Genomic DNA, 26,174 nt, shown 5'->3' on the forward strand with positions numbered 1-26,174 from the left:
GAATATGTTATAATCTCTGTCCCAATACAAAATTGCTTCAGGGCTGGATTTCACCTGCTAGCACAATGCAAGTTAATAAAACACTGATAAATGTTTGTTGGACATCAAGATTGCTGTGATGAACTCACTGTCACTAAATCTAATTATGTAACCTCATAATTTACATATTTTGGGGTTACTGTTTGGACTGTTACTCTAAGACCTTAAGGGGCTGATTTGGTATCAGTCCAGAGCTCTGACAGATTGCAAAATAAAATAAATGTAAAGCCTGAAGAAGGGGAATTCTTAGCTGTATGTTCCTGCGTAGTCCTGGGATGAACGTTTTATCACGTACTGTGGAATAACTGCTGGAGTTTCAGCATCTTTCTTAAATATTTCGCTACTGAAAGTAACTCAGAGATTCCCATCAGAGGCAGTTAAAGGATTCACATTTGTGTTTCGGTGATGAAGTTTGAAGAGTTATGATGCATATCATTTGAGTTCACCTACATTCATATCCTCCTTTGATAGCTACAACTACAGAGAATTAAGATACCTTATGGGTGCTGTGTACCAGGCTACACCTTCGGACCTGTGAGGTACAGCATTTGTCTTGTTTGGTTTTATTGTTTGACTTGCTGATAAAAAAATTAAAAATCTGCTTTAACATTAGGACTGAAATTGAGTATGCTCAGACTCCATCTGTCTGCTCATATTTACCTTGTTGCTTTGATTTGGACATTCTGGGTGGCAGCTTCGCACACTCTTACAGCATCATCCAGGCTGATGCCCTCAGTCCACAGCCCACAGATGTACAGAATCTGATCTCGTGGCTGCAGACTGCCTTCCACACTGGCAGGAGAGCCAGGCACTATCTCTAGCACATAAATACCTTGTAGCTTGCTTCCAGCTCCTCCTGTCAGCTTCAAGCCTAGAATGATGCAGATAATAAAAAGTCTTTTGTGCCAGCATGTTTTGAATTTCATTGTCAATGAAGTGCATCCTGATGGAATATATGAGTGTCACTGAAGGATAGGCTGAACAAAACACCGATGCTATAAACAGCAGTTTTTCCCTGATAAGAGACATGCGATTAGATGTTTACAAAATATTAAAAAACTTAAACAGTGTTGTCCATCTATATTCTTCAGCTATTCCGTGGTGCTTTGTTTCAGCTAATGTCAAATATGTACTTGAATAAGACTCCCTCGTTACGAGAGTACATAAGTGCTTTGCAATGTCTTCTGTAGGGTGTGCTATCATTCCCATTTTTTAAGCAGGGAATGAAAGTGCAGGACAGATAAGGAGATACTTAACCAGTACAAAGCAATATGGTGCAATGATATTCCAGTAGTTTCCAAACAAACTAGTTTCTGAACTGGAAACAGGATGCTGTATCAAAGTAAAGATAACTATGCTATTTCCTGGGTCCACAGCTGTATCTGTGTGCAGTATACTCTGCATTCTCCAGTAATAACAAGATATTCACACTGTGAGGATTTCTTTTATTGCTTGCATTGCACAGTGTAGATAAATAAAACTTTATGTCTTTGATGAATCAAGTATTCAAGCAGAGTTTTTTTGAATGCCAGACTGTTGCCTTAACCAGTAGATCATCTTTCTCAAGCTTTTTTTCCCAAATAGAACTTTAGTCATATCAGTAGGTAGCAGACATTCATCATCTATCAACAATTTCTAGCAACTCTTTGTATTTCAATAACACAAAAATATGAGACTGAAGATATGGTAGAAACTTCAGCTGATAGTGTGATCATACAGATATAATTCTTCCAATAGCTTAATTTATCTAATAAGTTATTCTTCCCTTTATGGTTCTATTGAAAAGAAAGTTCTCCAGCCCATCGTCATGTTGATGGAGGAGAGCACAACCATATCAAGGGCACTCAGGATCATACTGATCCAAGACCACAATTGCCCTACGATTATCATATCACCACTATTATCTTTGTCTAAAATAGTATGCATAGTATTTACTACACACCTAGCTGTCCGTTGGCACCTTTTGTGAGAGTGATTTCAGGAATGTCATCTGGCCTAACAGAAGGACATGGATCGCTGCCAGCACGACCAACCACGAGGTGCAGATCAGGAGGAGAGCTCTGCAGCAAACTCAGGGCTTCATTGCATTGTAAAGATGTGACATCAATTCCATTCACCTAAATGACAAACCATAGATCTCATTGACTATCATCAAAATTTTTCCTCCACTCCAAATATTACATATGAGCTTAAATTAGTTTTCATTCTCACATCATTGCTTTGCTGTGGCACCTACTGCCTGTGAATGCGTGCAACACTTAAAAAGTTACAATTGCAGTAAGATTTGGTTTTGAACTTTTATTTTCCTGAATGTTCTGTCTTCATAAAAGTATCTTTTTTTCCTTGAAACTTGAGGTCCTGTAGCAAAAAGGAAGGAAGGCAAGTCTAATGAAATGAAGATGAACTTCAAAACAGGTTTTGTTCATACATTACACAGGACGTACGTTCTGCATCTTTTGTGCAGATTAGTGCAGTTTATATCACTTAATTAGGAAGACATTTAGTGTTTCAGCTGTGCTGCGCCACTGCTAGACGATTCTTGGGTTTTGCCTGATCATACAATCTATCCAGTCTGAAGTTTATTCTACTGAAGTCAGCAGAATTATATTTATTATATGATCCATTTGCACTTGCATGCATAAATGTGATAAACTAGGCCCTATAAAAGGAAAATTACTAAAGCTAAATGACATTGATCTGCAAATACTTTCCCCTCTGTTTAAATTCAAAGGATTAGTGTACCATAATGATTCTGTCTCCCCTTCTTAGCCTTCCATCTGACAGGGCAGGCTCATGCAAGATTTCATCAACATAAAGACAGTTGTCCACTTTGTTAAGAACCACTGAGAATCCATAACCATTGTTCTCTGACCTTGTCAAAGTCACAAAGACCTCCATTTCCTATTAAAACAAACACAAGATATGTTTGATGTAGGCTTTTCTGTTGCTTCATTAACATCTTCCATTATGTTTTATATGCAAATAGGAATCAGATGCTCAGATGGTATAAATAAGCAGCATACGTAAGGATTTCTCTGATCTGTCACTACTATTATTCCAGAATTAATTTTATTTCTTTATACCTCGTGGAGCTTCATGGTGATTGATTGACAGGGCCTAATAAGGCATGGAATGCCATCACAAACTGAAATTTTGCATTTTAAGTGTATAAAATGGCATGGAGTCCTCAGAGCTGACAAACGTTACAACAGAGTTCAGAGATTTCAGTTGCTATTGCTTTCCCACTAAAGTAAATGCTTGGATCTAAATTTTATTCTCAATGCTCTCAAATTAGTAGGAATCCAGAGCTCATTAGCATCAGCAGGAATGCAAGATGTTCAGCTTTTGGCAGGACTGATCCCTATATTTTGAATATTAATTAGTATAGGAGTTTCTTATTGGGACATTACAATAGTAGTATTGTAACAAAGTGATTTTGCACATGAGTTTAAAACATGGCAAAAATTACCGAATAGCTGACTCCCATTAATTTAAGGATAGATTTTAGGCCTCTGTACACTGGGAATAACACTGCAGAATGGTGGTAAGTTAAAAAAACAGTAAGATTCCAAGAGCAAGGAAATAGCCTTAAAGGAAATGGTAAAGGGTTCTGTAGAGCTGGGCATACAGTAAAATTTGGACATTTCTGGAAAGTGAGAAAAGTCATGCAGAAATAGCATAGATGATGGGTTAAAATTAATGTTTTTAAGAATGACACATTCTTAAAGCTGTCACATTTCCCATGTCATTGTCTACCTGTTAATAATCTCGTGCCAATCACATACCCTAGTGCAATCCTCTTTTTCCTCCTTCTCTTCCTCCATGTCTTCCCATTCATTGTCACTGTTCTGTGTGTCTCTAGCAGGCAGGGATGATAAGAAAGGGCCACAGATGCGTGGTTGTGGGGTCACCAAGGTTGTGGAGAGAGTCTCTGAGCTTCCTCCTCTTGAAAGTGAGGTCACAGGTGTTGAGCTGATGGTGAGATACTCTTCATCAATAGGGGTTAGAGAGAGAATTTCAGACATACAATTCCTGTTTGATATATCACCATCACTCTTATAAAACACAGGGCTGGAAAATAAAGAGATCGTGGTGCTGGAATTTTCTTCCATATCCTTTATTAGATGGCCACTGGAAAATCTACTGCTTATACACATCATGATTTTAAGTAGCATACTAGTTATAGTGTTAAATGGCTGTCTGGGTCTTCCAAGTATTACTATAAAATAAAGAGGAAGTAATCAATCTTTTGCAAAGCTCTTAAAAACATTTAAAAGCTTTCAGTCTGCAAAATCTTACACACTTTCTTTTTTAAGGCATTAGTTAGCACTTTTGATGTTTCTTTAAAATAGTAATTGGGTAATTCCTTGACCATTAATTCTTTCATCTGTCACAAACAATCACCTTATCTGATAAGTGATATGCACACTGCAGCACTATTACAGTTTTTTTTATGTGTATTTTTCTTCTTAAAAAATAGCTTTCAGCCACATTCTTAGCTGCTTTTATTCTTAAACTGCATGTCTGGTATGAAATCACAAAAGATCCTCAGAGTTAAGTTCTTGTTTCAAAAGTTGTCTATAATCAGAAGTATAAAAAAGTAGAAAAACATGATTTTTGGATGCATACGGCTAATAACCTACAGTGGCACTTTTAAAACATTGACCAAGACAAGAAAAACTGGCAGGTTCATGCTACATGTACTCAGTGCAAGGGGCTGTCTACTCTGATAGCTTGTGCTGATGCAGGGAAGAAATGACTTGTATATCTTCGGTGGCACAGCAAAGCTGGCAGTGAAACTGGCAGCTTATGAACTTTAATAGCTGAAGACATGTACAGTACTGGGAAAGCAGATGGATATAATTAAAATAAATGTTTAAGAATAACAGCAAATACAGTCAGCTCCTTTCTTCAGGTAACAGGAAATAAAAGATTAAGTTCGATGAACCTTGGTCAAGGAGGGTGTCACAGAAACTGTCACATACCAGTGAAGTGCTGATTGACCTTCAAAGTATGAAAGATATTTGGCAGAGCTACACAAACTCAACGCAATGAGGCAGCAGTGGCCTAACCACAGCACAGCTTCTAGCACATCTCTGCATCAGCAAGAGAAATGCATGAGTCTTGGTCCCACTGGATCACATACAACGTGCACTGACATGCTAGATTTAGCCTTTGGAGTCTGGGTGACCCCCCAACTTGGACTTCTATGGGAAAACTATGGGGTGAAATTCTTCAAATTTTTTAGTTTTGTTGAAGATTCTTTTTGTTGGCAATAGGAAGAGTGAAAGAAATTTTCCATGTTACACCCTGAGTAGTAAAGTTTTTAAAAGTCGTATCAGAAGACTTTTACGTTTGCGTGAAAAGTGTTGAGCAATCTGAAGAAAAGAAAGGGGAAATCTTTCATTAATGCCTATTTCATTATATTAGCTTATAACTATGGAAGGGTCATTTAAATTGAGGTTACATTTAAAATACTATTTGAGATACACATCTTAAACTGTTCTGTCTGCCTTTTGAAAATGCAAAAACTGAAACTAAATAGTGCTGAGAATATACCAAACAAAAACAATTATTTCAGAACTTCTTTCTTGGGAAGAATCCAAGGTTTTTCTTTCTGTTGATATTTTCTCACAAGAAACTCAGTTTTGATGAAATTGTATGTCTTGGCAAGTGTGTTTGCTACAGGCATATTTCGGCTGGCTTTAATCTCAGCAGTAGAAAAATGTACATGCTTCACTTATGAGTTTGAGTGAAATTTCTTCTCTTGTTAGGGAAGAGCTAGAAGCACAAATAGCAGTTATGGTCCCGCAGGACTTGCAGTCACTCAGTACTGTGGCTCAGCAATGACTGGAATCTGTGATTCACTAGTTCTGAGCTTGCTAGATGTCAAAAGTTTTAAAAAAAGATTCAAATGAGTGTGTGAAAAAATAGAGATGAGTTTCTAGAGAAAATTATAAAAGCTACAAGTTAGAGGTTTATATTATGCATTTAACTTTTATTTCCACCAATCCTGTTCTGATAATTTATCTTTGCACTGAGAAAAATGGTTAAAATTGAATGGATCATCTTCTGAATGCCAGTGTCTGGTATATCCAAAACAGTATAAAAGGAGGCTGAGTCCATTTGCACTGCATTTTATTGCATAACTCCTGTGGCTCAGGGCTTCTATTTGCTTCTGAAGACAGGAAAATAACTTTTTTTTTCCTCCATGATCACAGTTTGTCTTCAGAGTGTTTTAATTTTCTCTGGAAAAATTTGAAATTAAGAGATTATACAGTAAGAAGTGTTTGGTGCCTATTTAGATGAACTTTGAGAAAATTCAAAGATCATAAAATAAATAAGAAAATGTTTGGTTCCTTTTTATGTCAACAAAAGTCCACTGATTTCAAAATGCAACGAGCTTCAGCTGAGCAACATAAATGATTTCACTAGTGCAGCATTCAACTATTTTTGCAATGTGGATTTCTTCAGAATTCCAATGAGAGTAAACAGAGCAGATTAGGATAGTCAGAATAAGATGGTAAAGAAAATTTTTCATTAATCAGCGGTAGCTAGAAGCAGAGATCCCCATACTTAACTCTAAGCAATTTACTTTCAAAATTCTAAGAACCAAAGGAAAGGGCAGATTTCAGAATTGCTTACTTTTCAGCACATTCTAGTTCACATGGCGAGTAGCAGTTCTGCTTCACTTCTTCCTCTAGAGAGTGAAACTCTTCAGAACTGGCAGCTTCTTGATGAAACTTCCAAAGATCCTTATAGGAACTTTCCCTGGGAGGCATAAGTCTCTGGGTGGGATTCACTAGAGACTCTGTTTCCTGCTCTTCGTAGGTTGAGCTCTCCTCATCAGGAGGTTCACTGAAATCTGCTGCCAATGGAGAATCCAAACTGTCTTCAAGGTCTTGAGAGGTGCTACCTCCATCACTGGTAGATGGGTCCAAACTATTTCCTGCCTCTGGACTGCCTGGCATCTCTTCCATAAATACCTTAACTGGAGATGGTGCTGGAGTCTATAAAACAAACAAACACAGAAAAGTTAGTATAATTTTTTTTCCTTTCCTTTAAGAACCAAAGAAGTTGCAGGGGAATTATCAACTTAGTGTGAAAATACCAAATATTAGCTGGAGAAAAAAATAGAGGAAGGAACTCATTCTCTAAATTACTGTTTTGCTTTTCTGCTCATCTTCCACATTCTTCAGGAGTTCAAGTCAGGAAAGTACTACACGAGATCCCTTTTCTCAATGAATTCTTTGCTAGGGGAGGATTCTTTTTATTTCAACTTGTACTCTGCCTGACTTTGTGTCTATTCTACTCTCTTTAGAGTGTAGAAGTGGATTCCTGACTGATTCCTGTGTAACAAACTAATGTAATTGGCCAAATCAACTAAATAGTATTCAAGTACATAGCAGGACAGCAAAAGGAACTGGTTTGTTTTCTGGAGATGATTCTGAGGGTCATTTCTGTATGTCCATAGACAACACTGACCGCTCCTGCTCAGACAGTAACCAGGAGCAGGCCGTTCTGCATAGAGCAAGAATAGTTCAAATGCATTTTCATTATAGGAGAGTACTTGTGCACATGTCCATGAATAGTAGGAATACTAAAATTCTCTATTGCAGTTGCTCCTGGGTTGTTTTTTTGTTTGTTTGTTTTGTGGTTTTTTTTCTTGTTGATTTTGCTAGATATCAGTAAGAAGCCATATGACCAGTTGAAAACATTAGTTCATTTATTTATGTTTGTTAAGAGGCAAAGCTCTGTTTTCCTTGCATTTTGGTGAGTAATAATACTACCTCAAACCCACAGATTACAACAGCTGCAGTTGAGAGTATTTGCAGCTTATGGCTGAGGATCTAGTGGAACATTTTTAGAAGCAACATTTTTAGAAGATGTGTTTGGGTATGTGCTTTGTCATTTCATTGACAGTACTGCAAGTCAAAAGTTGTTGCACTGGGATAAACACATTTCAGATCTGTCAAATTTCTATTTTGGTTGCAGTTGAACTCTAGAGGTTGAGTTGCAGATGGGAAGAGAAAGGAATGGAATTGGATACTGTAGAGGAAAGGCAAGGTTGCATTATTCAAGGCTGGATAGGAAAGGTAGTAGTGTTTTTCCAGGATTACTGAAGCAAGTTCACTGACAGAATCTTTAACTTACCAGGACGATCTGCTCAATTTCTGGAAGAACACCTTTTGGTGGTCTGCAGAGAAGTAGTGTGACTTCTGAAGGAGCTCCTCTCAATAAGTGCAGGACATCCTAATCAGGAAAAAGGAACATTAGATTTCTTATGGAATACAGTTTTTTCCCAGTCAATAGTACAGTACATGTCTTTTTACTAAGAAATAAATTCTCCTATAATCCTTTTTTACCATTTAATTTCTTCATGTGAGAACAGAATTGCTCATTCCAGGCAAAAAAAATTCCCTAGACTTACCTCAACTGATAGAGGTTAGAATCTGAGGCACTAGTATTTAGGATGATGTTATAAAACAAATGACCATAGGGAATAAAGTTTCTGTTATGCATAAGAGCATCAAAGATTCCAACTAATTAACAACCGGTGTCCGTCTAACAATAGATTTTGTGCATCAATAGTGGAAAGCTAGAAATTAAATAGGAAAAAATATTCTCTGTAACAACTATGTTGCAAAGGGAATTCTCCATATGAATTCTAGAGAAGACTTCTACATAAAAATCAAAATCATTATATGCAAAAGCAGTTTCATCCCATTGTCTTTATTAGCACATTACCCACCAGGAGGCCCAGTGACAGTAGTACATTGTACCTGATACAAGAGTCCTTGAAGAGATTTCCCATTCACAGCCAAAATGATGTCTCCAACTTCAATTTCTCCATTCTCTTCAGCTGGCTGCCCTGGAAACAGCCTTTTGATTCTGACAATAGCTCCTCCAAGATATTCATAGCCTTCTTCTTCCATCTGAAGAACACTAAACCCAAGGCCTCCAGAATTCTTTGTCAATTTGACTTCAAAAGTATTCTCTGTTCAAAGGATGGATAGGAAAAAGTGTGAGCTCAGTGGCTCACTCTTTGTATATAGGAAATTGTATATATTATATTCTCCATAGACCTTTTCCCTGTGTGCTGCTGAGTTATATCTTCTGATACTAATAACAAAAGGCAGTTTTATTCTTCCTTTAGCTTGCATGAGCCCTAGAATTCAGATAGGCAGACTGGCAAGAACTGGATTCTATTCCACCAAGTGGTCATGGACTTTATGACATCTGGTAAAAGCCCTCAAAGGAAGAAGCAGTTTATACCAAAAAAGTTCAAGCCCTATCCATTTCTGACAATTTTCTGCAGATTTTGAGTAGGACTTACTATTCAGTAGTTGTCTGATGTTAATTCAGGAGCTGCACATACCAGAGTAAGATAAAAACAGAGCTACTGTTCTTTTCAGACAAGATGGAAAGACCAGCCATTTCCCAAAAGTCATACCTACATTCAAACTCCTTTCTGCAAGGGAAAATGTGGAGGAGCAACTGCTCCATGGTAAAGTATGGTGCAGATGTGGTGATTATGGGACAACTTCACAATAAAAGAGAGGGCATTTATTGGATAAAGTCATTGAAAATGACCTCTGAATCTTCTTTCAAGAGCTGAAGTGATGGCAGTTCCCAGTCCTGGCTGTGGGACAATAGTTCACCCTAGCTTCACTACTGAGACAACATCAGCAGCTATACTAGCCATGCTGCTTTTGGGTAACAGCTGAGCAATATTAGTACAGCTGCTTGCTGCTTGAGAGTGCTGTGAGAGTATAGAAAGGAATGTTCCCTGACAGCCTCATCTCAGGAAGGCTGAGAGATATAGTATTTATGTCTATGATAAATTCAACTGCATGCATCAGCTGTAAATATGAGGATTTTTTTTCAGAATTAATTTGATAATGCTTTTAATACTACATATTGTATTTTTGTTTGGTGTGCAGTTTTCCTTCCAACCTATAGAAATATCCTAGAACAATTTTCATTCATTTTTTTCTTGCCCATCATAAGTAGCCAGTGAAAGTCACCCTGAATTCCTTTTTCCCTCTCTTACCATCTGTCAAAAAGCAGTAGTCCTTGCTGCCATCTGTGAAGGATGTTGCCACAGAAACCATTGCACATTGGTCCTTTTTCCTGTCGTTAGTACTCAGGCATGGCTCTGCTTCTTGATGGTGTCCCCTTTCTAGAACAAGCTTGGCAACCTAAAAAAATGAAGAACAGTTTCCATTTTCTGTAAGCCAAAGTTTAAGGGAGGGGAAAGTTTCACACTGGCCTAGCTTTGCTACTGTGCTTCTTAGTAAGTACAGTTTATTTGACTGATCAAATGTTTTTCTGTTACACAAACCTGGCCAGATTTCTTAAGGTTTTCCACAGCCTGCTTGTGTGTGAGGCCACAGAGGCTGATTCCATCTACTTCCAGCAGACGATCACCTGAGGGAAATAAAAATAACGAGTGACCGTTGCGCTGATGATTCAGATTGGATGGAAATCTTAAGGCTACCCACATTGTATTAGATCTTCATGCTTACATGCTTCAAATAATCTTATTTTGCTTGAAAGCAATACTGCTTGTTGTATGGTATTCTGTAACTAACATTGCAAACATACCAGGGTACTCTGTAAACTGATGCAGTGCTTATCTCAGCAACAGTAAAAGTAGATGTCTGAGTCACTACCTTGAACTGCAGCAACAGAGGGAAGCTGTGCAATGTTGGTATGAGACTCCAGGCTCGTCAGTGGAATGTCCACATAAACTACAGTGGTAGGCTGTTGAATGATGGACTGCATATAATGTTTTGCAGTTGTATGGCCCTCAATCCCAAACATATTTCATCGTCCTGTAGCAAGTATTTCACACAAACACCTAATTCTGCAGCCCAGGGTTTCATTGCCAGACTTTTTACCTATCTTTATTTGTCCATCCTTATCTGCCGGTCCCCTGGGAATAATTGACTTCACATATATCCCACCATGAGGCACGCTAGTGTTAATTCCACCCTGCAAAGCATATTTCCATATGTTAGTGTGTGGAGTCTCCATATATTCTTCCCCTGATAAAAACAAGAACAACTTAGATGTGCATTGCAAAGCAACTATTTCAGAAAATACATTTTAAAAATATATAGAAAAAAAAAAGAGGATGTTACTCTAATGTCCCATCTAGTTGTAATGTACTTCCCTAGGCAGTAATCACGCTTTGTTTTCTCAGGAAAATGCAACGCACTTCTTCTCCTGTGCTACTGCAAAGATCTGGTTGCATCTTTCAGTCAGCCTCTATCCTAGTTTCTAAACTAAGCAATATGTATTCAACAACTACTGGCCTTTCAGAAAATGTATAAAGCTTGGACTTGACCTTGTGCAGACACTCAAGAGCATGCAGTAGAAAGGAACTCCATACTAACCTCAGAATCCTATTGTGTCCTTCTACATCCTCTAGTCTACTTCAGATGAAAAATGAGCCCTCTATTTCCAAGTAAAACAATGATTCTATTGCTTCTAACTCCATTTCAGTGAGGATTGTAGGCACCTCAACCTGGCGAGGTAAGTTCAGTCTTTATAGTCAGAACAATGAATTATTTTTTGAGTGTGGCACATACAGCTTTCACTGTTTCTTTCTCTGATCCTCTAAATATACAGAAAGATGTATTTTTTATTTATTTTATTTGGAAATAAAATTGGTCAGGCATTTGTAGTAAAAAAACATAGCTTATCTTAAGTCCATACAACTCATCCCCCAAGCATGGGATGGCTGTTCATACTGGTGAGCATGTCAAAAATTAAGTAGTGACTGTAGATAGCACTTGAGCCTGTCCCATGGTCCTATGTAATCTGCTTGTACAGACACAGCCTGCAAATTCCAGGAACCCCAGAGGAAAACCAGTCAAGACCTGAGGGATGCTATGTATTACTGCATTTTCTAGAGACTCTGGCTATATCCCTCCCTGACAAAACTCCACTTTCACTGGCAGGACTTGTTCTCAAATCAAGCAAGGTGGGAAAAAGCTTGTATCTCCATATGCTTTATGCTGGCACACACACACATTCTGTGGGCAAGAACTGGGGAATGAGTTGAGCTGGTACTATATCCTCTGTCAGTCAAGTACTTAGGTTTGAAATGTGCCGTGCTAGCAGTTCTTGTTACTGGCCTACATTCTATCTTTCTTCCACATAAATACACTTCTCTACATATTTCTTGTTCATGTTATAGTTTGAAAGACACACTGAAAGATTAACAGTAACACTTACAGTCACACTGATTCCAAAAGTCCCATCTTCTTTAACAAGCTCCACAGTGTAGGTTTCATTTGAGCTGGTTTCAGCTGGGGGTTGTAAGTGTGAAGAATCAGCCTCCTGTCTCACAAATACAAACACTAATGAGACTTCTGCGTCTTAGGGGAAATAAATAAATAAATAAATAAATGAGGGGAAAAATCAATAAAGAAAGCGAGATTTCCAGAAGATACAAAGAGTTTGATCCTGCTTTCACTGTAAGCCTGGAGTGGTAGCATTTATATCCCTGACATTATTTCAGGATTCCACTATTGTTACTTAAAATAATATCCATATAAATGTGCATAAAATGAGTACAGATAGAGACACAAAATGAGTACAGGCTGTTTTTGATAGAAAAACATTAGACATAAAATATTATTGTTCAGTGGCTGGCTGAAAATTTAAAGAGAAGTGCAAGAAAATAATAAAATGTTGTAGTTCACTGGAAGAGGGAGGACAATTTTTAGTAACATTTTGTGGAGCAGTTCCTCCATTTTTTCACTCATCCTAAACATACCTATAATTTCAACAATTCCAGTGTAATTTAACAAGCAACATCTTCCAAGGTTTTCATTCTCTTTTCCTCAGTTTTTAATTTCTCAGTTATTTCCATTCTTAATATGGTTGGCATGTTGTTAAGACACATGCCATAATGTTATTAAATAACATCACAATCTCAACTACCTCCACATCCAGGCTGTCTGCTGAAAGGACTGGAATCCTTGGGCCCAATTTTGGTGCTAAACTCCAAGAAAGAGCCTTCTCAAGTTCATCTATATTTACGGCCTGTTCTTTGGGGAGAGCTGCACGACAGTCTTGGATCTTTTTTCTTCCACTGTCTACACAAGAGATCTCAGAACCACTAGTGCTGTTTCCCCTTGATATACTCTTCTCTTCATTTAATCCTTCTTCATATATGTCTGCAAAACCATATAAAAAAAATACATCAGTTAATGAAACAGTAAGTAAATGTGAAGACAAGTATCATTGTATCTCAACACAGGACGGTGAAATAACTTCCCAAATCAACGAGTTGTAAGATCCATAAAATGAGTTAGCCATTGTGAAATGGAGCACTGTTGTTTTACATATGGAGAAATGTATCTGCTTCATTACTGCAGGGAACTATGGCAGTGATTCTGACTCAGAGATGGGCTGTAGAACTAATTCTGTCATAAAAAGAAATGAAAAAATTCCCTTAATATTTAGCAATGCAGAATAAAGCCCATAGTAGATCAGATTTTTTCATGCTGACTATAGAACAGAGGTTTCATGATATCTACTAAAATGATTTTCACTGCTAACCTATAGCAATTAACTTGCACTGAATGGCAAGAAAGTGCTACTGCATTCTAGTGTCTAATAAATTACAGTGTCCTGAGTCAATTGCTAGGATTCTAGAGCCAGCAAAGATGTTTTTCTTTATACCTTTGGGTTGAGAGATGATCAACTCAACTTCATCAGGAGAATTTTGTATAATTTTAACTGCGGTATTGAATGAAACACCCTCAAGACTAATATTATTCACAGAGATGAGTCGTCCCCCTTAAAAAGAATAAAAACAAGACAATGCACGTCAGAAGAGAAAAATAAGCCCAGAATAGTTAACTTTAAACTATGAAAGCTTTTTAATTCTAATTAAAAACTAAGGACAATGACCTGGTTTGATATTTCCAGCTCTGTCTGCAGGTCCTCCAGGGATAATTGAAGCGATAAAGATACCGAGGTCTAATTTTCCTACATTTTCTCCTCCAATAATTACAAAACCTGCAAAAACGAGACAGTATACCATTGTAGAGACATGAGCAGTATTAGAAAAGATGAAACTCGGGAGCACAAAGAGGTCTTATTCTGATAGCATCAAGTTTTTTTTTTTTTTTTTTTTTTAATTTTGGAGAATGGGTTACCAACATCCTTATCTGGGAGAGCTTTAAACTCATGCTGTAATTTAAGCATGCCAGTGACTTCAGTGGCTGCTACTTACGTATAATATATCAAAAGAATACTTTTCTGGCTTGGGACTTCAAAAGATTCCAACTTCTTTCTTACAGGACTTATGAGCTATTTATGTAACACCCAGAGAAGGTATAAAAATAAATTAGAACGTTGTTTTACACTATGTGGTCTACAGCCACATCTAAGAAAATTAATTTATTTTTAAGTAGCTTAATTTCTCTATCCTGGCATAAAATATTCTTCCTATTGCAGAAAATACTCTTCTCACTGGTAGAATAATTGGGACAGAAATCAAGGCATGCCACATGAACTGGCACCACTTAAAAATCTGATGTCTAATTGCATTAATGGTCAACTGTGGAATCTACATGTTCTCTGAATTCATCCCTTAGAAAAAGATGCAGTCTGATAATGTATTATCTAACAAAAATGTTATCCAAATAAGAATCCAGAAGTCAAGAAATGTCCATGTGAAGTTTGTGTAAGGATTTTGGATGTGCATGGGCAATATGTGAAGGGTTTGTAGAACAGTTACTCCCTCATTTCTCTTATTGTACTCTTAAAATTATGGTGCCTTGAGCTCTATTAATATTCATATTAATGTATATTAATATTAATTAATGTATATTAATATTAATTAATTCTTGGTTTATACATTCAGTTCTTTTAAGTCTCTGAAATGTTAAGTCCTTTGCAGAGACTGGTATTCCATAAGGAGAATAAATGAGGTGAAAAAGGTTAAAACTTTGCTCAGGAGTGAACAAGCATCAGAGTTTGCACCAGGACCTGACAGACCCATTAGCAAATATAAAATTCATGTTCCTTACTTACCAAAACCATTTTTAGGGTCACGTTTTAGGCTGACACAAATGATTTCTCTTTCTAGACCACTTAGTAAAACTTCTTTTTGAACAGCTGGTGATCCAGGGGCTGCAGAAACAAAACAGCTAGAATAAATGCAGATGAGTACAAAAGAAGACAGGAGATTCCAGGAGATTCATGTAGAATGCAAAACTGGGGCATCAACAATTGAATACATTTTTGTTATTTCTTTCAACATTACCATTACTTCTGAATCAATAGAATATAGGAAGAAAGTTCCAATCAGTGTTTCAGAATTTGCATTCTTTAGAAAAAGATGTGTGTAGAACCAGGAAAGCACAGCAAATATGTAAGTTCTTCCCATCATTTTCCATTTTGGAGAGTACTTATTTATCTGCAGCATTTTTATTAAAATTAAGCTGTCTAAAAAGTCAGGTGTGTAGCACTCATTGAACATGAGGGTTACATGGACAGAATATCTACTACGCATTCCATTGGGAGCTCTAGTCTTAAGCCTTACAGAGCCTTATTGGCAATCCAGTCAGCACTGAGTGTGATGATGACTTCTGTAATGTTAACAGCAGTTAACAATGTGCAATTGCCATACTGTGTTTAAAGGACAGTTCTAACTTTAAAACAGATTGGACAAATAATCATAGCTTTGCATTCCATAAACCTTCTTTCTTTGTGTATTGTTATGGACAGCTGGCTTCTGTGCTTTGTGTTTCTTATTACAGTTAGTTTTGTCACACAAGCACATGAACAGAGGAAGGACCTGAAGCCTATTTTATCTCATGCAGCATTTGCTGAGTTGTATATCTCAACTGCAAACTGAATGATGGTCTTCAAGACTGCCTCATGTGAAAGTCTTGAGTGTACTGAATTACTTCTCTGAGGAGCCATAGGCAGTACTCATGGAATAATTTCATTATCAAAATCCCTTAAAACTCATCCTGATGAAAGAAGGAGTGAAAGGAAATATAGTAGCTTGTATCATCAAGCTCTGGGTTAATTTACAGGGCAAGAAGTGCAAAAGATTATTCTTTAACATGTAAATAGAATCTGATTTTGTCCTCTACTATTGAAACCAAACATATGGAGATGCTGTCTCTATGATTATTAAACTCACCACTGATTGTGTTCTGAGTTGAATGAATAGAGAGGTAGTCATAACTCCTTTGCTTTCCATTCAAGTTGATGTGCATTTCTGACTGGGATAGCCCTGATGTGGATCTGCACGGCAGAAAATGAAGACTGTTATAGCAACAAATCAGCAGTGGTATTTACCACTGGTCACTGTCATTAGCCTGTCAGAACCAAGTTAGGAATATATGTCTATAGCCTTTTAACCACTATTCTGATTCCTTGACCACATTTCCCTGTAGGAAACAGGTAGTTTATGCTTGCTGGCATTTGCTTCCAAATAATAGCTGCCATTAGACCACTCACATCATGACCAATATCCTTGTGTTTTATTCTGAGCTGAGTGTAGGCAGTAGGAAAACATAACATAACCTCAGCATGGTTCATTAGTCCTTCTGTCCATTCAGAAAAAATTGTGTCTGAAAGTTTTCCTAGTATTCATGTTTTCCTTGTCTCTAATTCTCAATATTCCAAAAGGCACTGGTATTCATCAAAGGCCTTGAAATTGTGTGCAGCTGTAGTAACCATCTACACTGGTGAGTGTACCAGTGTAAATGAAAAGGGATTCTTATGCTGTTCTTCGTGATTTGCACCTTTAGACATGAAGGAATTGGCTAGGTAAGGCATGCTCAAAACCAGGTCCCACTGTGTATTCAGTTCACCAATTACAACTTCCAGAGAAGATACATTTAATAAAGACTTCACTTTAATTGTCCCCTACTTTCACAGAACCACAGAATCACAGAATTGTAGGGGTTGGAAGGGACTTCTAGAGATCACTGAGTCCAACCCCCCGCAAAGCAGGCTCCCTACAGTAGGCTGCACAGGGAGGTGTCCAGGCAAGTCTTGAATATCTCCAAAGAAGGAGAATCCACAACCTCCCACTGTCTTATGCATGGACTCAGATGTGAACGATCCAAATCGATTATTACAAGTTCTCACATCACTTATATACCTTCACAAATTTTCTTCTTCTAGCTTTCCCATCCACTCCTACAACTTTCCCATCCACCTTTACATGTCAACAGATCACTCTACAAAACATTCTTCCACCGTTCACACAGGCGCTTATCTAATCAGAGCCGTGAGATGTTCTTTCTTCTTATAGAGGTGTCCTTGGTTCTCATGCTGTTTACCTTGCTCCACAGCTTCTGCTCTGAATAGTTTTTCTTGTATTCCCACACCCCAGGGCAGCCTGGTCCAGTGCTGTCACCCTCACTGTGAAGAAGTTCCTTCTCATATTGGTGCAGAACTTCCTATGCTCAAGTTTATGGCCATTTCCCCTTGTCCTGTCCCCACAGACCACTGAAAAGAGGTTGGCCACGTCCGTTTGACTCCCGCACTTAAGACATTTATAGACATTAATAAGATCACACCTGACTCTTCTTTTCTCAAGGCTGAACAGACTCAGGTCACCCAGCCTTTCTTCATAGGGGAGATGCTTCAGGTCCTTGATCATCTTTGTGGTCCTGCACTGGACTCTGTCCAGGAGATCCCTGCCTTTTTTGTACCAGGGAGCCCAGAACTGGATACATATACTTTCATCCATCTTCATATGCTAGTAAGTGCTCAAGTCCTGAACCCGGTAAAAATTTAAATGCCAATCTTTTTCAACGTCTTATCTGTTAGACTGTTAGATTTGTGCCTGTGTACACTATCATTGGCACAAAGGAGTCCGAGTCCTGATTTGGACTTTTGAATAAGCAGTGCAAAATAAAATTCCTTGCATCTAATCGTAGAGGTTTGCTGTGATGCTGTCTATAACTGAGTATTCTTCCACAGGTTCAATGAAAAAAGCAAACCTACCTGCCCAGATTGCTTCTGTCTCTTGTCCTGTTGTTGGTTTCCACACTGAGGTTATCACAAGACTTGCTCATCATCTCAGCAGAAAGGTTTTCCACATTTGTCCCATACAGCACATTTTCTGAACGAGATAGTCTCTGAATCAGGGCAAGGTGTTCATGCTGAGCTGCATATGCAGAATTTGATTTGTCTATTTCCATAAATTTACTTTCCTCTGAATAAGAAGGGAGATAGGGAGAGGAGGGAAAGATAAGTCCACTGACATTATCCCATCTTCTAAAACCAAATGCTGCCTCCTGACTAACATTTTCAATGCACCAGCAAAAAGGTTGACATCACAGATATATTTGTTCTGGTATATTTCAGAATATCTAAGACTTGAAGTGAGTGAAAAAGAGTTTCCAATCCACTGATTTAATGGAAGTATGCACTGTATGTAAATTCCATTTCTGTGAATTATACTATGAATCCACTTTGACAGATAAAATGTACAGTCCTGCATAATTTAAACCTGAATATCTCTATAAATTGCATATTCTTAAAGTTCTATGTATGGAGACTTTTCTGTCAATCAGAAATTGAATCAGTCAGGCTGATATTTCCTCATCTTTCACTGGCCCACCTCATCAAGTATGTATATCTGAGAAGCCAGGATACTACTAACACATGTTCTCACAAGATGAAAGTGGAGCCATGGAGCTGGCTCTTTGCTCTGAGAGATTTGCCCAAGCAAAATTGAGTGAGAGTCTGTCTTTGTGGCAATGCTTGGTACCCAATTTTCCACCTGTGTATGACATCTGCTATTTAATGACGTCTGGGCTCTGCAGTTTACATATCTACCCTATCAGAAGATTTTATTTCTCTAAAACAAGGTAGTGCTGGAGAAGGCACTCCTTACTTAGAAGGATAGAAGAACAGCAGGCAATTAGAGGCATGTCTGAAGGTAAAACAAGAACCCAGCTTGGTACTGGCTCACACAAATATAGTCTTTCATTCCGCTTGTACGTGCCAGCTGACCCTCCATGCCTTGTCCTAACAAACACTACTCTGAATGCAGCTTTCTGAGTCCTGTTCTGCAGCACTAAATCCAGGCTCCCTCATCCTCAGCAGCTTTGATCAGACATATTCATGAAGGCAGCAGCAGGCCTTGCTGCCCATGGTATTAGCACAGCCTGAGTGTTGCCATGGTGATTTCAAAGCAGGGGATGGTGAACAAGTTTTGAAGAGATTGTGGCTTATGTATATTAACAGTGCAAGAGAAGGAAGAGTTTCCCTCATGTAGAAACAGACTACTAATCTGTGGATTCCCTGTGGTGGCAAAGGCAGCACTGTGAGCTGCTGCTTGTCACTGCCTTCATGGAGCATTTTCTTTTGGGGCAGCAAGTGCACTGAGCCTCAGAATCAGTCGCACAGTTGTGGAGTTTGGCTGGCTTCAGTGACTTGAGGAGTTGTAACTAGGACCTGGGTCACAATTTTCTAAGCTCTCAATCATTTTGTTTTACTAGGAATGTAGTAATTTTCATTAAAAAATATTACTGCAAGCAAATGTGACTCAGCAAACTTTAAGATACACTATTAGGCCTCATTTACTTGCTAAAATCATAGTTCCACTGAGCTTCCTATGAAGCTACAGGAGCCCAAGCAAAAAGACTGTATCTTGAACCTAGATGTCATCCTAGCATCTTTTTCCATGATAACAAATTTGTGCAGGTGGAATTTTGCTTTCTCTGAAATAATTTTAGAGGAAAAGAAGCAAGATGGTAATCATCTTGTTATATCCTGTGGAATAAATTCATTGCATTCCTCTTTTGCCATGACTCACTGGGTCAAAGCTTCAGTAGCTGTAAACAGTCACAATTCTGTTCAAGGCAATGGCTGAGTCCTCAGCTAATGAAAACCTGTGCTGCTCCATTGAGGCTAAGAGTGATGTCAGTTTGTCAGCCTAGGCTAAGTTATTCCTTATGTGCCTCAGTTTCCCCAAAATGATCCTCACCCATCTACACAGAGCATGCTGAGGACAGCATGTGAAAAATGCTGCATAACTGTTCTGGGTTGAGAAGAACTTTGTATTAAAACAGTGGAAAATCTGAAGTCTAAGGAGGTAATAGTCGTACCTCCCACAGACATGGCAAAACATGATGAGAACAGCTAGCAACTGCAATCTAGTGAGTGTGACTGCTGTGCCACAGATTTAGTGGCTTTGTCCTGCAACTGAACCATGGGTTTGAATCCCTGTTTTAAGCAAAGATGTCCAGCTAACTTACTTCACCTCCAGCATATCTGGACTCCACTGTTGATATTCTTTGTGTGGAACATTTTTTGGGTTACAAATGGGATAAGACTAATATGTGTCCTCATAATTCTCAGCAGGTTTCATGAAGAGTAATGTAATTATGCCTCTTGCAAACTGAGGTTAGATATATAAATATTATCAGCAGAGTATTTCACTCACATGCACACTCTAGATTTGACTTACACACTTCTAGCTTTCAGTGAAATAGAAGACACTGTTGTCTACTCAGCAAAGGGAAAACTGAAGCACAGAGAAGCTGATGTGAAGGTTCTGATTTTCAGCTTAACTACGGTGTCTGTCTTTTCTTTGGAGTTCTTTTCTCCTGTATAACACTTAACATTGTACTATGGACTGTACAGTGAAAGTACATTTACTGCTCACCTGATGAAGTTTGACGAAGTTGCCTGGAATTCATCTGTGCATTGAATTTGTGTTGGGCTGAGCAGAGGTCCAGTAGATATTTGCATGTCTTTGCTGTATCAGTAATGAACGTGTGTTTCTTGCCACTGAAGCTACTTTCAATCATGAATTTCTTTCTCTAAGAGAAAAAAAAAGAACACAGCTTGCTAATATATCAAACATTATACTGAGGCACTGAAAGTTCATCTGCATCCTGTTTGGCTACATACATTTCTGCCTTTCTGCATCTCTTGCAATTGCAGAAAATGCCCATTGCATGTTCAACTGCTGTCAGTTCATAACTGCCCTATGTTGAAAGTCAAAAGCCTTTGAGACATTGACTGCACTGGGAGCAAGTTGATAGGCTTGGCAAATTTGTCCCTAGAGATCTTAAACTGTTTAAACCAGTTGAAAGTGAAACCGAAAAAGTCTTCAAGGGTCAGAAAGGCCGTCTTGGAACAGCAAATAGACTGGGAGATGTGGTGAATATTAGCTGTATGTAAGATGGTATATTGGCACACCACTGGTAGAAGGTAGGAGTTATAATCTTGTCACCAATACTAGTTTAAGAGACACTGCATATACTAAGAGATAAGGATGCAAAAATAAGATGTGTAAAAAAGGCAGACAATATCCAGTGACCTGATGTAGAAAGGAAAACGAAAGAAAAGAGAAAGAGAAGATGGGAAAGGAGTGAATAAAGATAGAGGTTTGGCATCATTTCTGTAGTACTCAGCTTATTCAGATTTGTAGTAATTGACTTCATCCTTATCAAAAACAAATAGGAGCAACAACAAAAACCAGAACAAAGCCTCTCTGAGAATTGGCTATCCAGAGATCCACATCCATGTCATACCTTGATTTTAGTCTAGTTTCAAAAAGAACATATCTATACAAAAGCAGTCTAATGGAAGAAAGTTATAAAAGTGACAGACAGAAGAGGTGTAAAGTAGTAGAATTTTACTTGGTTGCAACTCACATGAGCTGAAATTCTCTCTGTTTCCCGCCACTGGAATCTTAAACTGGCAATTCTTGTGTGATTTTTGACCTCATATACAATGATGCCTTTGGCACAGATTCCCAAGATGATGTCCCCTCCTGTTCCTTTCTTCTCTTGGGACACGCGATAAAATAGTACTCCATATTCAGGAAGTTGCTGAGTTACCTAATAGAGAAAAAGTGCACTTACCATGTGTTATTAAAAAAGAAGCATGAGGAAAATTGGTAGGTAGATGGGAAGGGAAAGGGTTTTGAGTGCCTTTACAGTATCTTCTTTGACTCTTTCAAGAAAGGCTTAGTAACCCTTCCCAAATTTTCATACCTATTACCTCACAAAATAATCACCTGACTTTGGCATGTCGTAGAGCTACCATATGCATTAATTTTCCATGATAAAATTGAAATAGCACTTTCCCACTTTGAAGAACTAAGAGGATTATGTAACTTCCTGCAGAATAATCTAAACTTTACAGTGGCATTGAAGCAGTAGTACTGCTGTTACTTAGCATTTGCATGTATTTCTGAACAGATAATACTGTTCAACTACTGCTAAATCTTATTTTTCTTTTCTTTTCTACGTCTTTGTTTCCCCAAGAAAATTGGAAACCATAAAATACAGCAGATATGCTGATCTTAGGAAAACTGCTAAAACTTTTGTGCCAGGGCTATTCTGGCATTGTTACTGATAACAAAGTCACCCAAGTACATACATTAATTCCTTCACTGCTGTCATTTTTTAAAACCAGATATTAAAAATTTCTTTTGCAACAAATCTTAAGTTATGGGGTTTTCTTCTAACATCATGAAGAGGATATTCCAAGGAACCACATCCAGCAGTTCTACATGCTTGTCTTTCTACCTCCTACACTTGGCCATAAAATGTTAAAATGTGACTTAGACCTTTTCTAGGACTACACAATATGATGATGATTTTCTGGTCTCTTTTGCGATATGCAGATCAATATTAATTTATCCTAATATCCTTTTTTTTTTTGTGGAAGCCCATGCAGAATTTCAACCATGAATAGAGATTTTCAGTGTCCAAAATAAAACACTCTAAGAAGATCTATTTTCAGAAGAAAAAAAGAAAAAAAGAAGAATCCAGAGCACAAATATTCAGGGCCTGAAAACTGGGACATCCATAATCACTATACAAATCTTGGTTTTAATTTTTAATCCCTTTTATATTTGGAATTTGCATGTTCTTGCCATAGGCGCTGTCTTTCTCACTGTGTATGATGTGTTGGCTCCTTGTTCAGGAACTCATTGAAACAAATATGAACAAAGCTGCTTTCCTTCACTGGATTTGCCATGCATGATAGGACTGTTACTAAGGCTAAGCTTCAATCTATTTCTTCAATTTCACTGACAGTTTTAGATGATAAATGAACATAATTAAAGAGCAAATGAACTAAAATGATGCTATAAATAAAAACACACGGCACTGCAGCAAAATGGCTTCTGTTATTTATTCATTTTCAATTTCTTGATGTTTTCCATTTTATAGAAAGCTGAGAAGTTTGGAGAGGAAGAGAAATTAAGAAAAAAATTAAATCCTGCATCATCATAACACTCTTGATAAAAATCATATAATATAATACTTCAGCTAACTCCTTCCTCACTTCTGTGCTTCGATATGTTTTGAACAACCAATCTCTGCTTGTTTAGAAAATGTCTGAACATGTGCTATAGTTTCGGAACTCAAAAGAGTGCTTATTGCACTGCTTTACAATTATCTGTCTCTAATACATTCAATAGTTGTATTCATAATCATCCAGAACCTAGACAACATGTTCTTAACATGTTGAAAATTTGCATCAGCTCTTAAGATGTTGAAAATATCCTGAAATGTGCATTAGCCATTTATAAACTATCAATAAAAAGACACCTAATACTTTCATGGAGTATAAGTTGATAATAGCAACAGTGCCTATAGCAGAATGAAATTTTGAGTTTTGTGTTGAATATTCAAATTCGTTCACCGCAACTAAAATCCACTGAATTAGACAGCAAGGAAATAACAGACAATGGCAAATAAAGACTTGATATCAGAGACTAAATAGATAAATACCCTTTGGTGTGTGGCAGATTACCTTTAAAAATTCTAATTCAGCTTCATCCTCAAATAGGGAGCGATTCATGCGATGTAATTTAGCAAGCTCTCTCTGTACATGTGCCAGGGTCATTTTCTCTATTCGGCTTGCTGGAATGTAGTCTTCAACACGAAAATAACTCTTTCCATGTACCTTTAGGGGAAAAAAAATGAAAAGACAAAAGAGACAGGAGCCTTTTGTTCTGTCTTGACTTTTCTTATTTGATGCATTTCCATTTTCAGTGTGACCCATATGCTGAAGTCATCCTGCTGCCATTTCCTAAAAGAAGATAGGGAACAGCAGATAGTGTGTCCTGACAGCCAAATGTGCCTCCTGCACCTGTGCTCATCCAGATGCTGAAGGCACGCACTATGCTGTGCAGAGGGGAGAAAAGAGGTGTGCATACAGGCAACCCAGCTGTCTTACATTCACAACTGACAGCTGTAGCTGTAAGATCCAGTGTCAGGCTGGATCAGACTGGGTGGATCAGATCATTGAGTGCTACACTGATTTGCATAACTGAAGATACCACAGAGAACAGAAAGGATGTTTTCTGGAAACTTTGAAACTACAAGTTCAGATACATTCTCAGCGACTTTCCTGTCTTTGCAGCTTGTGGATCTGAATCTACCTACAAAATCTCTGCGAATTCCGGAGTGTTTCTTTTTCTCTTCCATGCTTTCTAATCCCTTTAAACCCCTTTGCACATCCAAGCTGTGCCTATATTGGAATTTTTCTTCAGATTTTCTGGATATTCTTAGCTACATTGACAATTATGAAGGATCAAGAATCTTTCATCATTCTGCCACATTTACTACTAAATTCATCTGGCTCACTCCTACTTCATAATCAGACAAATTTTGTAATTCTTTTTTAAATCTGAAATGTGATTACTGAAGGACTTGGGTCAAATTATGCAATATTCACATTTCATTTTTTAACTATATGACAAGCAAAAGCTGCAAAAGCTGTTGACAGAGACCTCTGAGAAATATTTTATTATTTATCCACACCTCAGAAGCATAATTGCCAAGCTCTGCCTGTAAAGCCAAAGCGCCAAGTTTCAGGGCAGTCTCATCATTGCAATATAACCGCTCCTCCAAAATATCTTTACGAAGCTGCAGGTAAAACTGGTGTCTTGTCAAGCTGTGCCTGGAACACAGAAGGGATTAAGAACACAAGATGAGCTTTGACCACTCAGCCTGCCTGCTACTGTTTTACCAGCAGTCAGCAGAAACATGTACTTACTGGATAACACTGAAGTGGCTGACAAAGAATTTTATTCTTAGGAAGAGTGTGAAGTTGATGATGGAGGTTTTCTTCTTTGGTTGGTCATTCCAGCCATCTGGAGCCACTTTGTAGAGCTTGGTCTCATCATCCAAAAAGAAAAACTCCTTACCTGAAAGGAGAATTTGCGGTTCTGTGGTAAGTCTGGAGCCCAAAACAGCTTCCATAGCTCAAAATTCAGCTGCCTGTGTTCAGAACATCACTAGCAATAAAAAAATGGATCATGAAGACAAGTTGAGGTCAACTTCTCAGTGTTCTGGACTACTCTATTGCTGCTTTGACAAAGAATTTAGGATGACATCTAGCATGTAATTTAGGATTACAATTGTTAGATATGGATTGGTATGATGTCTATGGAATTATTCAAGAATCAAGAATAGTTAGCTTGAATTCTGCTAACTATTCAGGTTTTTCACTCCAAATTACATCTGAGAGCACTGACAATGAGCCTTGCGCAGTACAGAGCTTCCTAGAATTCTGCTGAAACAACACGGCTCAGCATTATTCAGGTGTATGACTTGGACAGAGCCTTTTCTGCATGAGAATATCAGCTAGTGTCAGTGTGGTTGTAGTCATGCACAGTATTAAAGTAGACATACTTTCCATCAGTGTAGTACAGTTTAAATGAATATAACTTACTTTTGCTTAAGCTTTAGATCTGCATACATCTGAAGATCTTTAAGGATCTTACTGGAATTCATTAATAAACGGACTACGAAGGCACTGTCAGGAGAGACCAGAATTAGCTGTCTCAGTACCTTTCAGGTAAGCCAAACCGAAGTAGGAATGTTCCACCAAGCTTGCATATGCCACCACAGTATTGAAAACATCTCTTGCCTTGGACTTGATGTCACACTGCACCTCAAGGCACTGACCATTGAGTAGAATCACATTGAGATCCCTTTGGGACAAGTAGGATTTTCCTTTCTTAGTCTAAGAACATATAATAAAGAGCAAAGAATAAGTACCAAGTACAAGCAATGCAAACTCCACAGCATTTTATTGCTAAGGCCCTGGTCTCCAGTCCCTACACAACCTGATGAAATTGGCCACAACACTATTCAAAT

The 26,174-nt window shown here is 38.0% G+C and overlaps 1 protein-coding gene across 6 annotated transcripts in view; it reads right to left on the reverse strand.

The window, feature by feature from the left end:
• FRMPD2 (FERM and PDZ domain containing 2) overlaps positions 1-26,174 on the reverse strand; it is a 70,043-nt gene that overhangs the window by 19,195 nt on the left and 24,674 nt on the right. For all 6 annotated transcript variants that reach the window (XM_085228959.1, XM_085228961.1, XM_085228958.1 and 3 more), the window contains exons 11-33: positions 25,866-26,040; positions 25,069-25,219; positions 24,834-24,972; positions 23,821-23,973; positions 21,708-21,893; positions 20,711-20,867; positions 18,040-18,250; positions 16,220-16,323; positions 15,100-15,198; positions 13,972-14,079; positions 13,741-13,857; positions 12,997-13,232; positions 12,286-12,390; positions 10,944-11,037; positions 10,385-10,470; positions 10,094-10,241; positions 8,823-9,037; positions 8,194-8,292; positions 6,685-7,049; positions 3,825-4,011; positions 2,782-2,940; positions 1,982-2,156; positions 700-910 (exon numbers count right to left, since the gene is read on the reverse strand). In XM_085228959.1, coding sequence (XP_085085085.1) covers positions 700-910; positions 1,982-2,156; positions 2,782-2,940; positions 3,825-4,011; positions 6,685-7,049; positions 8,194-8,292; positions 8,823-9,037; positions 10,094-10,241; positions 10,385-10,470; positions 10,944-11,037; positions 12,286-12,390; positions 12,997-13,232; positions 13,741-13,857; positions 13,972-14,079; positions 15,100-15,198; positions 16,220-16,323; positions 18,040-18,250; positions 20,711-20,867; positions 21,708-21,893; positions 23,821-23,973; positions 24,834-24,972; positions 25,069-25,219; positions 25,866-26,040 — 3,680 coding nt within the window. The remainder of the gene's footprint in view (positions 1-699; positions 911-1,981; positions 2,157-2,781; positions 2,941-3,824; positions 4,012-6,684; positions 7,050-8,193; positions 8,293-8,822; positions 9,038-10,093; positions 10,242-10,384; positions 10,471-10,943; positions 11,038-12,285; positions 12,391-12,996; positions 13,233-13,740; positions 13,858-13,971; positions 14,080-15,099; positions 15,199-16,219; positions 16,324-18,039; positions 18,251-20,710; positions 20,868-21,707; positions 21,894-23,820; positions 23,974-24,833; positions 24,973-25,068; positions 25,220-25,865; positions 26,041-26,174) is intronic.

Source organism: Meleagris gallopavo, chromosome 8 (genome assembly GCF_905368555.1).
Source record: "Meleagris gallopavo chromosome 8, MGAL_WU_HG_1.1, whole genome shotgun sequence".
Taxonomy (NCBI): domain Eukaryota; kingdom Metazoa; phylum Chordata; class Aves; order Galliformes; family Phasianidae; genus Meleagris; species Meleagris gallopavo.